Below are 11,432 nucleotides of genomic sequence, written 5' to 3'. Positions count from 1 at the left end.
TGGCTAGAATGGCCTGACGTTCCGTGTATGTCCGGTCCAATATACACATCTGCAGGGGCGTCCCAAGGCTGGGTGACACCCGGGGCGGTGACCGAGTGTCACCCCGCCGGGACGTCATCATCAGTATTCTGATGCCTGCCGGCGTCCATCACCAAGAGAGAGGAGGGGACGGTCACCCGGCGGGATAAGGTTTGCCGCCGGGTCCCCTCCTGATACTGTCGGGCGTTCGGTCCATGACCAAGCGCCCGACTTTTCAGAGGGGGGGGGGGTGACACCAAAATGACTGTGAGTCATTTTGGTGTCACCCCTCCAATGGTGTCACCCGGGTGCACCCCCCTTGTGACGCCAGTGCACATCTGTGCAGAATCTCATATCCTCTGGATGGAGAATGCGTTGTGTTTCGTCGTACATCATTCTCAAGATTCCTCTTGTTTTATGACAGGAGACGAGCTGCCTTGCGACATGCGGATTCCATCTGACAAGCAGGATAAGCTTCCTCCATGAAGTGAGGGAGAAGCTGTACAAAATGTGACTGATTAATATTCTCGTTGCCTCTGGAGATCGGGAACGATTATTTCCCCCCCCAAAAAAAATCTCTGCAAAGTATCCCGGAGCAGGAGATGCACAACAAAGCTGCAGCCGCTCTCCTTATTATTCAGACGTGTCTCTGTTGTCTGTCTGCAGGTGGACGCCATCATCACACTGCTGAAGGGAAAAGTCATGGCGAAAGCCTTCGAGGAGACCAAGCATTTCCCCATGGAGCACAGCCTGCAAGGTGATTGGTGAATGAGTATCCCCCCGCCCACCAATAAGAGCATTTCTACATTTGCTGCTTGCTGTCCTGAGGTTCTGACAGCCAATTAGACTGCAAACCAGGTCCTGGTATATCTGTAAAGAATAAATCAAGGCGACTGGAGTTGCTGTATGTGTCTTGAAGACGTTTGGGCGGTCATCCGACCAGCTTTCTAGTCGGATGACCAGCGAAACGTCTTCAAGAAAAATACAGCAAGTCCAGTTGCCTTGATTTATTATTTACAGATACATGTCCAAAGGGGTTCTAGCCCTCCCTTACTCTACATTTTATTTATTTACAAAACAACAGGAAAGATACCGGGGTTTCTGAGCGATATGACACCGTGGCTTGAAGTTTTGAAAATAGATTTTTATTTAAATATCACATATAACGCAAAAAATACATACAAATTTGAATAAAAGAAAGAGAGCAACGGCGGTTGCAACCAGTTAAAAACAAAATTAAGCCAGAGGCATAGACCCATTTAAACATGTTCAGACATAACCATAATAAATCAATATATTCTATAAGTCTAATTCCCGACGCGTTTCGCAACTTGGCTTCTTCAGGGGATTATGACCTACCCACCCAAATGGAGTGGCTTACTGAGGGTCTAGGTTTCTTATGGAGCCTAGGTGGAGAGATAGTCCTCCAAAAGGGAAATGCCCCGTCCAGTTCTTTTGTGTCCAAAGGAGGGGAGAGAAGGAGGACCTCGGGGCCGCTATAGGAGGGAGGAGCCACCAATCCAGGCTGGAGAGAGAAGGCTGCCTGCACCTATCCTGTGGTGTTTCTATAGTCTAACGTCCATAGACCTGTCAGTAGTTGTCTGTGAGGTAAAGGGTTGTGGTGAGGGTCAGATCGATTGAGGCAGCCTTAGTGACTCCTATCCATCTGCAGCCAGGCATCTCCAGCTTCCATGTCTGTGTTGTTGGAGAGTTTTCCTCGCTTTCTGTCCAGAATAAGGTCAGCCAGAACGGAAGTGATCGGAAATCTCTTCATTACCCTAAGGAGAACTATGGGGAAAAGCACTGACCCCATAGTTCTCCTTTAATGGAGCCCTTAATAGTGGTAAACATCTGACAGGGGTTCCCTACGTTATCCAAAACTCATTTAAAAAGTTTTAGCTGAACTTCCGATTCGGTATTGTATAACACAACGCATATTGCTGACCACATGCAGCCACCCTGTCCCCTGTGTTGATGAAGGAACCTCTCCATTATTTGAAGATGTATTTTGTCATGGTTGTCCCCCGCAGAGTTCCAGAAGAAGGAGGAGTGGACGGTGAGGTGTCGAAGTATGATCCAGATCAGTATCAGAGAAGATCCCTGGAATCTCCCCAACTCCATCAAGACACTGGTGGAGAGCATCCAGAAATACGTCGAAGGTTTGTAGCACATTGAACCTTTATGAGAGGAAATGTTACTTTGTGATTGTCTGTGACTGTCAGCGTTTCAGAGGTTTATCACTTGTTCTCAGGGCTGTCTTTAATGTGGGGCAAAAGGGACAATTGCCCTGGGCCCAGTCATTGTTGTAGGGCCCGAAGTAGCTGCCCTTTGAGCCTGCAAAAGACACACACGTGGCACTGTTCTGTTTACTATGCGATTGGCAACGCGTAGTGTTGCTCCACCCCTGCAGTACGTTGCGTAGTGTGACTATAAGGGCAAGATGGCGGCTGCGCATGCGCGCCAAAACCGGAAGTGTCCCAAACCGGAAGTGTCCCATACCGGAAGTGCCCGAAAACCGGAAGTGCGCGGAAACACGTGCAACGACCGTCGCACAGGAAGTGATGCAACTAATGGGATCTAGCTCACTATATAGAGCGAGTCTGCCCTTGCTCCTTTGCTGATGGTCTTTCTCAGCTAGTTGTTCCTGTGCCTGCTCCTGCCTTGCCTCCTGTGACCGAGCTTGTTTTTGGACCTTGCTATTTTGGATTGCCGCCTGCCCCTGACCTCGGCCTGTTTCTGGACTCTGCTTTTGCCTTTCGATTGTGTACCCTGCTGCCCGGCTGGCTCCGACTTTTGGCTCCCCTGACCTCGCTTCAGTCTCCCGTCTCTGCCTGGATACCATCCGCTCAGAGGACTTCTGGACTCATCCTGCACGGTACTCGTGCTCCTCGCTGTCTGCCTGCTCCCTGTCCCTACTTCCAGGGGTAGAGAGACACGAGCCGCAAGAGAAGTCTCCTCGCCTTCCGGTCTCTTACCAGGTACGTGACAGTGACCCTGTGACGTCTCACCTAGGGTCACGTCTCCAAATTGCATGATGGGTGCGGAGCCCAAGAAAAATATTGCCCAGAGTCCCCTCAATATTAAAGATAGCCCTGCTAGTTCTTTCATATGAGCGCAGAGTGTTTCTTCTGGTCCCTCTGGTTGGAGAACATCATTGAATTGTATTCTTTCTCTGTTTTGCAGATGGGAAGAATCAGCTGCTGCTGGCTCTGCTGAAATGTACAGGTAATTGAGACTTGTGAGTGCAGCGTAACATACCTAGAATATTGTGCTGAGTAAGGACGGGCCATTGACAGCCAGATTGGACCCTGATCTCCCTGGCGGATGTGACCCCCCGGCTGGTGATTGCCATGTTCCACCATCCACATGGGGTGTGTAAACGAACACCTCCGATGTAGGAAGATCTCTTGATTCCCATCCAATGTTCCAACTCACTGATAGTAGTAATGGGGAGCAGCGACTGTTCAGGCACCAACAAAGAGTGTTGCACCGGCACACACTGAGAAGGTCCAATATCGTATTCATAGATTTATTCAATACATCACGTCGCATACTGTCCTGTAACTAATGTTTCGGAGCCGCGCAGGGATCCTTCATCAGAGAGACAGTGACGTGTGTGTACGGCGCCATCCGTGTGGACCTCTTGAGCACCACAAACACCCTTTTAGGAACTGTAAGGAGTGCAAATGGTATTTGGACTTTTGTCCAGGCACCAATTCTACTCTTCCAGCAAGTCGTGAGATAATCAATGGAGGGTTCTGGCAGAACAACAGACATTTCCCTGCTTGCAATTCACCTGAATTTATACAGCTAGCCATGGTAGAGTCTATTTCACACATCCAGCCAGTCAGGTTCTTCTTCCATTCCATCACGCTACTTGGGGGTGTGCGGGCTCTGGGAACACAAAATTCTTACCTTAGACCTGTTATGTCCACATGACATGAGCTCCTCCTATAGACCCAGGTGATCGATATGGATGAGAAGTTTGGAGGAATGTGGTTTGATGGATGTTAGACGTTTATATACTGTGTGCAGTGTTGTCCTTGCTCTGACATCTCCATGAGACAGTCCTTTCTTCTGTCCTCACCTGGACACATTCTTCCCTCCTTCCTTCCTCCAGCAGAACCTGCTCATTCTCCACATTCCCCACATAAGTCATATTCAGAGAGCAGACCTGTTCTAAAGCAGGGATTTCCTTGTAGCTGTATAGAACCTGCAACACTCCAATGGCTGGATGAGTAGACACAACTGAGTCATTAAAGGAGAACTATGGGGTTAAGTCTTTTCCCCATAGTTCTCCTTAGGTTAACGGGAGGACACAAACTAGCGTCCTCCCGTTACCCTAGGCTCAGTATATAGGGAGCTGCTGCTCGCGGTATACGGAGACGCCGCAGCTGAAGCGGATCCCGACAATTGTGCCTGGATCCGCCCAGCTGCGTGAGTGACAGCTGGCTGCTTTTCACTCACCTCATAGTTCTAGCCGACCTGTGACAATGAGACTGTCACAGGTCGGCTCAGTAGATCGGGAGGTGAGCGAACACATACCGGCGTTCTCTCACCTCTCGATCCTGTCACAGCTCTCTGCCGTGACAGGGGGAGGGGCTGGATTACACCCTCCCCGCTCCGATCCTCCAGCGCTGACTGGTGGAACGGACGGGGGAGGGTACAGCTGGCTCTGCCTCTAGATAGGCAGAGCCAGCTGTCACTCACGCAGCTGGGCGGATCTCGACATCGATGTCGGGATCCGCTCCGGCTGCGGCGTCTCAGTATACCGCGAGCTGTAGCTTGCGGTATACTGAGCCTAGGGTGACGGGAGGACGCTAGTTTGTGTCCTCCCATTACCCTAAGGAGAACTATGGGGAAAAGCACTGACCCCATAGTTCTCCTTTAATGGAGCCCTTAATAGTGGTAAACATCTGACAGGGGTTCCCTACGTTATCCAAAACTCATTTAAAAAGTTTTAGCTGAACTTCCGATTCGGTATTGTATAACACAACGCATATTGCTGACCACATGCAGCCACCCTGTCCCCTGTGTTGATGAAGGAACCTCTCCATTATTTGAAGATGTATTTTGTCATGGTTGTCCCCCGCAGAGTTCCAGAAGAAGGAGGAGTGGACGGTGAGGTGTCGAAGTATGATCCAGATCAGTATCAGAGAAGATCCCTGGAATCTCCCCAACTCCATCAAGACACTGGTGGAGAGCATCCAGAAATACGTCGAAGGTTTGTAGCACATTGAACCTTTATGAGAGGAAATGTTACTTTGTGATTGTCTGTGACTGTCAGCGTTTCAGAGGTTTATCACTTGTTCTCAGGGCTGTCTTTAATGTGGGGCAAAAGGGACAATTGCCCTGGGCCCAGTCATTGTTGTAGGGCCCGAAGTAGCTGCCCTTTGAGCCTGCAAAAGACACACACGTGGCACTGTTCTGTTTACTATGCGATTGGCAACGCGTAGTGTTGCTCCACCCCTGCAGTACGTTGCGTAGTGTGACTATAAGGGCAAGATGGCGGCTGCGCATGCGCGCCAAAACCGGAAGTGTCCCAAACCGGAAGTGTCCCATACCGGAAGTGCCCGAAAACCGGAAGTGCGCGGAAACACGTGCAACGACCGTCGCACAGGAAGTGATGCAACTAATGGGATCTAGCTCACTATATAGAGCGAGTCTGCCCTTGCTCCTTTGCTGATGGTCTTTCTCAGCTAGTTGTTCCTGTGCCTGCTCCTGCCTTGCCTCCTGTGACCGAGCTTGTTTTTGGACCTTGCTATTTTGGATTGCCGCCTGCCCCTGACCTCGGCCTGTTTCTGGACTCTGCTTTTGCCTTTCGATTGTGTACCCTGCTGCCCGGCTGGCTCCGACTTTTGGCTCCCCTGACCTCGCTTCAGTCTCCCGTCTCTGCCTGGATACCATCCGCTCAGAGGACTTCTGGACTCATCCTGCACGGTACTCGTGCTCCTCGCTGTCTGCCTGCTCCCTGTCCCTACTTCCAGGGGTAGAGAGACACGAGCCGCAAGAGAAGTCTCCTCGCCTTCCGGTCTCTTACCAGGTACGTGACAGTGACCCTGTGACGTCTCACCTAGGGTCACGTCTCCAAATTGCATGATGGGTGCGGAGCCCAAGAAAATGATTGCCCAGAGTCCACTCAATATTAAAGATAGCCCTGCTAGTTCTTTCATATGAGCGCAGAGTGTTTCTTCTGGTCCCTCTGGTTGGAGAACATCATTGAATTGTATTCTTTCTCTGTTTTGCAGATGGGAAGAATCAGCTGCTGCTGGCTCTGCTGAAATGTACAGGTAATTGAGACTTGTGAGTGCAGCGTAACATACCTAGAATATTGTGCTGAGTAAGGACGGGCCATTGACAGCCAGATTGGACCCTGATCTCCCTGGCGGATGTGACCCCCCGGCTGGTGATTGCCATGTTCCACCATCCACATGGGGTGTGTAAACGAACACCTCCGATGTAGGAAGATCTCTTGATTCCCATCCAATGTTCCAACTCACTGATAGTAGTAATGGGGAGCAGCGACTGTTCAGGCACCAACAAAGAGTGTTGCACCGGCACACACTGAGAAGGTCCAATATCGTATTCATAGATTTATTCAATACATCACGTCGCATACTGTCCTGTAACTAATGTTTCGGAGCCGCGCAGGGATCCTTCATCAGAGAGACAGTGACGTGTGTGTACGGCGCCATCCGTGTGGACCTCTTGAGCACCACAAACACCCTTTTAGGAACTGTAAGGAGTGCAAATGGTATTTGGACTTTTGTCCAGGCACCAATTCTACTCTTCCAGCAAGTCGTGAGATAATCAATGGAGGGTTCTGGCAGAACAACAGACATTTCCCTGCTTGCAATTCACCTGAATTTATACAGCTAGCCATGGTAGAGTCTATTTCACACATCCAGCCAGTCAGGTTCTTCTTCCATTCCATCACGCTACTTGGGGGTGTGCGGGCTCTGGGAACACAAAATTCTTACCTTAGACCTGTTATGTCCACATGACATGAGCTCCTCCTATAGACCCAGGTGATCGATATGGATGAGAAGTTTGGAGGAATGTGGTTTGATGGATGTTAGACGTTTATATACTGTGTGCAGTGTTGTCCTTGCTCTGACATCTCCATGAGACAGTCCTTTCTTCTGTCCTCACCTGGACACATTCTTCCCTCCTTCCTTCCTCCAGCAGAACCTGCTCATTCTCCACATTCCCCACATAAGTCATATTCAGAGAGCAGACCTGTTCTAAAGCAGGGATTTCCTTGTAGCTGTATAGAACCTGCAACACTCCAATGGCTGGATGAGTAGACACAACTGAGTCATTAAAGGAGAACTATGGGGTTAAGTCTTTTCCCCATAGTTCTCCTTAGGTTAACGGGAGGACACAAACTAGCGTCCTCCCGTTACCCTAGGCTCAGTATATAGGGAGCTGCTGCTCGCGGTATACGGAGACGCCGCAGCTGAAGCGGATCCCGACAATTGTGCCTGGATCCGCCCAGCTGCGTGAGTGACAGCTGGCTCCGCCTATCTAGAGGCAGAGCCAGCTGTACCCGCCCCCTCCCCCGTCCTTTCCGCCTGTCAGCGCTGGTGGATCGGAGCAGGGAGGGGGGAATCCAGAGAGCCGTGACAGGATCGAGAGGTGAGCGAACGCCGGTATGTGTTCTCTCACCTCCCGATCTACTGAGCCGACCTGTGACAGTCTCATTGTCACAGGTCGGCTAGAACTATGAGGCGAGTGAAAATCACCCCCTTCATAGTTCTCCTTTAAACAGTGTCTGATCTTCCATTCCTCTACAAGCCGGGCTTGCCGGGATTTCTTGCTGCACTTTATCAGTTGTAAGTGGAATCCATTGGTTGAGGTGCCTTTATACATTGCCCCTGTTACAGTCTATGAGAGTCGCCGCTTTCAGATGTATGAATTGAGAGTCAAATTCATTTGGAAGTGCCGGTACCCTCACAGATCAGGGTAGAGCCATTTATTGGCGTGTGCTCTCTTCCATCTATTCCCGGATGCATGCACCTATATACAGTATATGTATTCTGGTACCCCGTGTGAGGCAGCCACCGTACAGTGATGGATGAGGTGCACAGGAAATGGTTTGTGTCACTTGAACTTGCAGTAAATCTCTCCTCTCTCTCCTCCCAGATACGGAGCTGCAGGTCCGCAGGGACGCCATATTCTGCCAGACGCTGGTGGCTGCCATCTGTACGTTCACGGAGCAGCTCATGGCGGCCCTCAACTACCGATACAACAATAACGGCGAGTACGAGGAGAGCAGCCGTGATGCCAGCAGGAAGTGGCTGGAGCAGATTGCCGTTACTGGGGTCCTGCTCACCTATCAGTCACTGTTGTCCCCCAATATTGTGAGTACTAGTTAGCAGAGAGAGCCGCGCTCCCATTCCTTCCACCCTTGTGCTCAATCTTTCCTCCTCTCTGTCCTCATACATCTCCAACCCCATGCGGTGACACTTTAACATGCCGAGCAAGACATTGACAGATCGGAACAAGTCCCAGGGCTAACACAATCCTATTTTTACATGTGAGCATTGATGTGTTAAAGAACAAACTGTGCATCTTTTTTAGTGCATGTGAACTAAAATGCACCCCAGGTAGACAAACTTGCCCTTACAGTGGGGCTACCCCTGCGCTGCAAGGGTTAAGTGCTCGTTTTGTCTAGGAGACTCAAATGAAGCAGATTTATTTACCCGATCGCGGTGTTCTATCGAAACCCCCAACTCGTCGAGTTCTCCAACCATCTGACTTCCGGTTTTCTTTAGAAGTAAGAGGTTTGGGCGAGGAGTGTGTATTGCACGTACGCCACCCGCGGCATTTCCCTACACACATACTACACAGCAAAAAAAGTTTATAATGAACTAGGTTCAGACTCGTATAGCACGTTATTAATCTGAGTTGCCCCACTCAATATGGCCGCAAGCGACGGACATATTGAGTGGGTCAACTCACATTAATAACGTGCTATATGAGCCTGAACCTAGTTCATTACGTGCAGTACACACTCCTCGCCCAAACCTCTTCTAACTAAACTGGAAGTCAGGTGGTTGGAGAACTCGACGAGTTGGAACTTTCGATAGAACATCGGCTCCCATTGCAGTCAGCACTCGCCTCTCTCCCCCCTCCGCTCCGGGAATGTCCCTCTGTGTCCTCACGTCTAATACGAGTCACTGGACCTGCATGAGATGTGACGACTTCAGAGGTCCTTAGACCGCCGGAGGCCTGAGGGAGAAGAGGCTGCGGGGATCTAGCAGCCAGGAGCAAGCTGGGATCAGGTACGTAATTCTGCTTTATTCCAGCCCCTAGACCAAAACAAGCACTTAACCCTTGCAGTGCCGGGGTAGCCCCAAGTTTTTTGTATTTTCCCGGAGTTTTTCTTTAAAGGGCCAGCATCCATTGAACACAAGAAGAGATAGCAGACACTGATGTAACTTTACTATGTAACCTCTTCCTCTGTTACCATCTTCCATAGGCCAAAGCAAGCTTGCAATGACCACTGGCAGTATTACTCTATGGCATTGCCGGAAAAGATGTTACATCCCCAAACTATCACCTTCCACACACCCCCCTCATTTGTCCAGCCAAAACCTCCCTTTTTTTTTGTTTTGGATGGGCTGGGGAAGGATTAGAACTCCCAGATTACGTTAGAGAGAACAGAAATAAGAACCTAATCCTTCCCCACTTAGTCCAAAATTAAAATAATAATAACTCAATAAATCAAAGTTTTGAGTGGACATACTATACTGAAACCACAATGTATTCTTCTGTCTTTGAGAAAACCTTCTGTAGCAATCTGAAGGGACCAGGAACTGTCGCAGACATTGGACTGAATTTACTTAAAGGGCATGTCCATTCAGTCTTCTCTGGGTAGTATGGGTTTTGAAGAGGAGCGGAGTGATCGTATACATTGTGTATATTTGTCCCATGTGTCTGACCATCTGCCATCATCCCCTGTACAGAAGGAAGAGCGCATTATGCTGGAGGACATCACCGCCACGCTCCAGGATCTGGATAAAGTCGTTTTCTACTTCAAGCAGATGGACGAGACACTTGTAGCAAGTAAGATATGCCAGCACATGGACGATTGTCTCCCAGATGTTCAGTTGGGGGGGGTTGGGGTGGGTCCAGGGGCGCCCCTCCTCTTCACAACTAGGCGTTTGCCTAGGGCGGCACCTTAAAGGGGGGCGGCCGTAGTCAAACGCCTTGTTCAAACGCCTATGTTGTGAAGAGGAGGGGCGAGCCAGAGCCCGTCTGTGTGTAGGAGTAGAGGGCGGCTTGCCTGCTTATGAAGAGGGTGGGAGGACGGATGGAGACGGACAGCGCAGCCGACTGATGGGACCGTGACTCAGAAAACGAAAAGCAGCCGGCGGCTTTCGGGGGCGGCCAAAGCTTGGCTTGCCTAGGGCAGCCAAATACATAGATACACCACTGGTTGGGTCTCCACAATGCGGAAGACGGAGCAGGAAACTCAATCCTGCCCCTACTCCATCTACTTCCGGGAGATCTATTTATACCCAAAATGTCAAGATTGTGAAGCGTGACAGCTGATCCATATTCTGTATGTTCTCCTTCAGATACGGCCGTCTTCCACCATATTGAAGGAACAAGACAGGCGCTGAAAGTCATCTTCTACCTGGACAGCTTTCACTTCTCCAAACTGCCCACCAAGTTCGAGCACGGCGGATGCCTCAAGCTCCAGACTGTCCTGTTTACTAAAGGTATGAGATCCACGAACTCATCCTCATACACAGCGCTGGTACGGCCCGGCCTGGAATACACAACTCAGTTATTGGACCTCAGAACACAGGAAGGATGTCCTAGAACTGGGCTCATTACACAATAGGGAGGATCATCGCCCATCTGGGTCCATCACCATATAGTGATATAAAACCATAACGAGCTCTGCTATGGACAACCACTGAACTGGGCCATTAGAAGGGATCAACTTATAAAACAGACCCAGACTCATTCTAGTTCCCCATAGACAAGGATTCCCCATTGATCCTTGAATACGTAGTGTTGGCCAAACATTGCCATGTCATGCAAACCTGGTTCCATCTCTCCTGTACTGTCACGGGGTGTAATGAGAAGGACCACAAGAGGAATCACTTTGGAAATGACTTAGTTCTGATCAAGAAGGAACATGAAGGGGTTACATTGTTCATTCACATTACCAGGGGGAGTGTTAAGGAGTGAGGTGAATATTTCCACTGATGTATATCTATGAGACTATTGAAGTTCATATGTCACATTTTCAGCTATTGAAAGTCTGGAGGGCCAATCTCACCCAGGACTGAACATGTCGCTGGGGGAAATTCAGCAGCAGATTAATCATGTGTCCATGGAGAAAGTGCAGAGCTACTACCGGAAGCTCAGGTACTGGACTTCAAGGGGTGGGGGGG

General features: G+C 49.9%; 1 protein-coding gene across 1 annotated transcript in view; it reads left to right on the top strand.

Annotated features, from left to right (window-relative positions):
• PREX1 (phosphatidylinositol-3,4,5-trisphosphate dependent Rac exchange factor 1) overlaps positions 1-11,432 on the top strand; it is a 138,555-nt gene that overhangs the window by 121,107 nt on the left and 6,016 nt on the right. The window contains exons 30-37 of the mRNA XM_018569036.1: positions 443-502; positions 662-775; positions 2,049-2,177; positions 3,202-3,243; positions 8,164-8,381; positions 9,990-10,089; positions 10,605-10,748; positions 11,289-11,406. Coding sequence (XP_018424538.1) covers positions 443-502; positions 662-775; positions 2,049-2,177; positions 3,202-3,243; positions 8,164-8,381; positions 9,990-10,089; positions 10,605-10,748; positions 11,289-11,406 — 925 coding nt within the window. The remainder of the gene's footprint in view (positions 1-442; positions 503-661; positions 776-2,048; positions 2,178-3,201; positions 3,244-8,163; positions 8,382-9,989; positions 10,090-10,604; positions 10,749-11,288; positions 11,407-11,432) is intronic.

This window comes from Nanorana parkeri, unplaced genomic scaffold (genome assembly GCF_000935625.1).
Source record: "Nanorana parkeri isolate BGI_ZX_2015 unplaced genomic scaffold, ASM93562v1 scaffold1279, whole genome shotgun sequence".
In the NCBI taxonomy this organism is placed as follows: Eukaryota; Metazoa; Chordata; class Amphibia; order Anura; family Dicroglossidae; genus Nanorana; species Nanorana parkeri.
The sequence above is the reverse complement of the archived record's forward strand: the minus strand, read 5'-3'. Positions and strand labels throughout refer to the sequence as shown.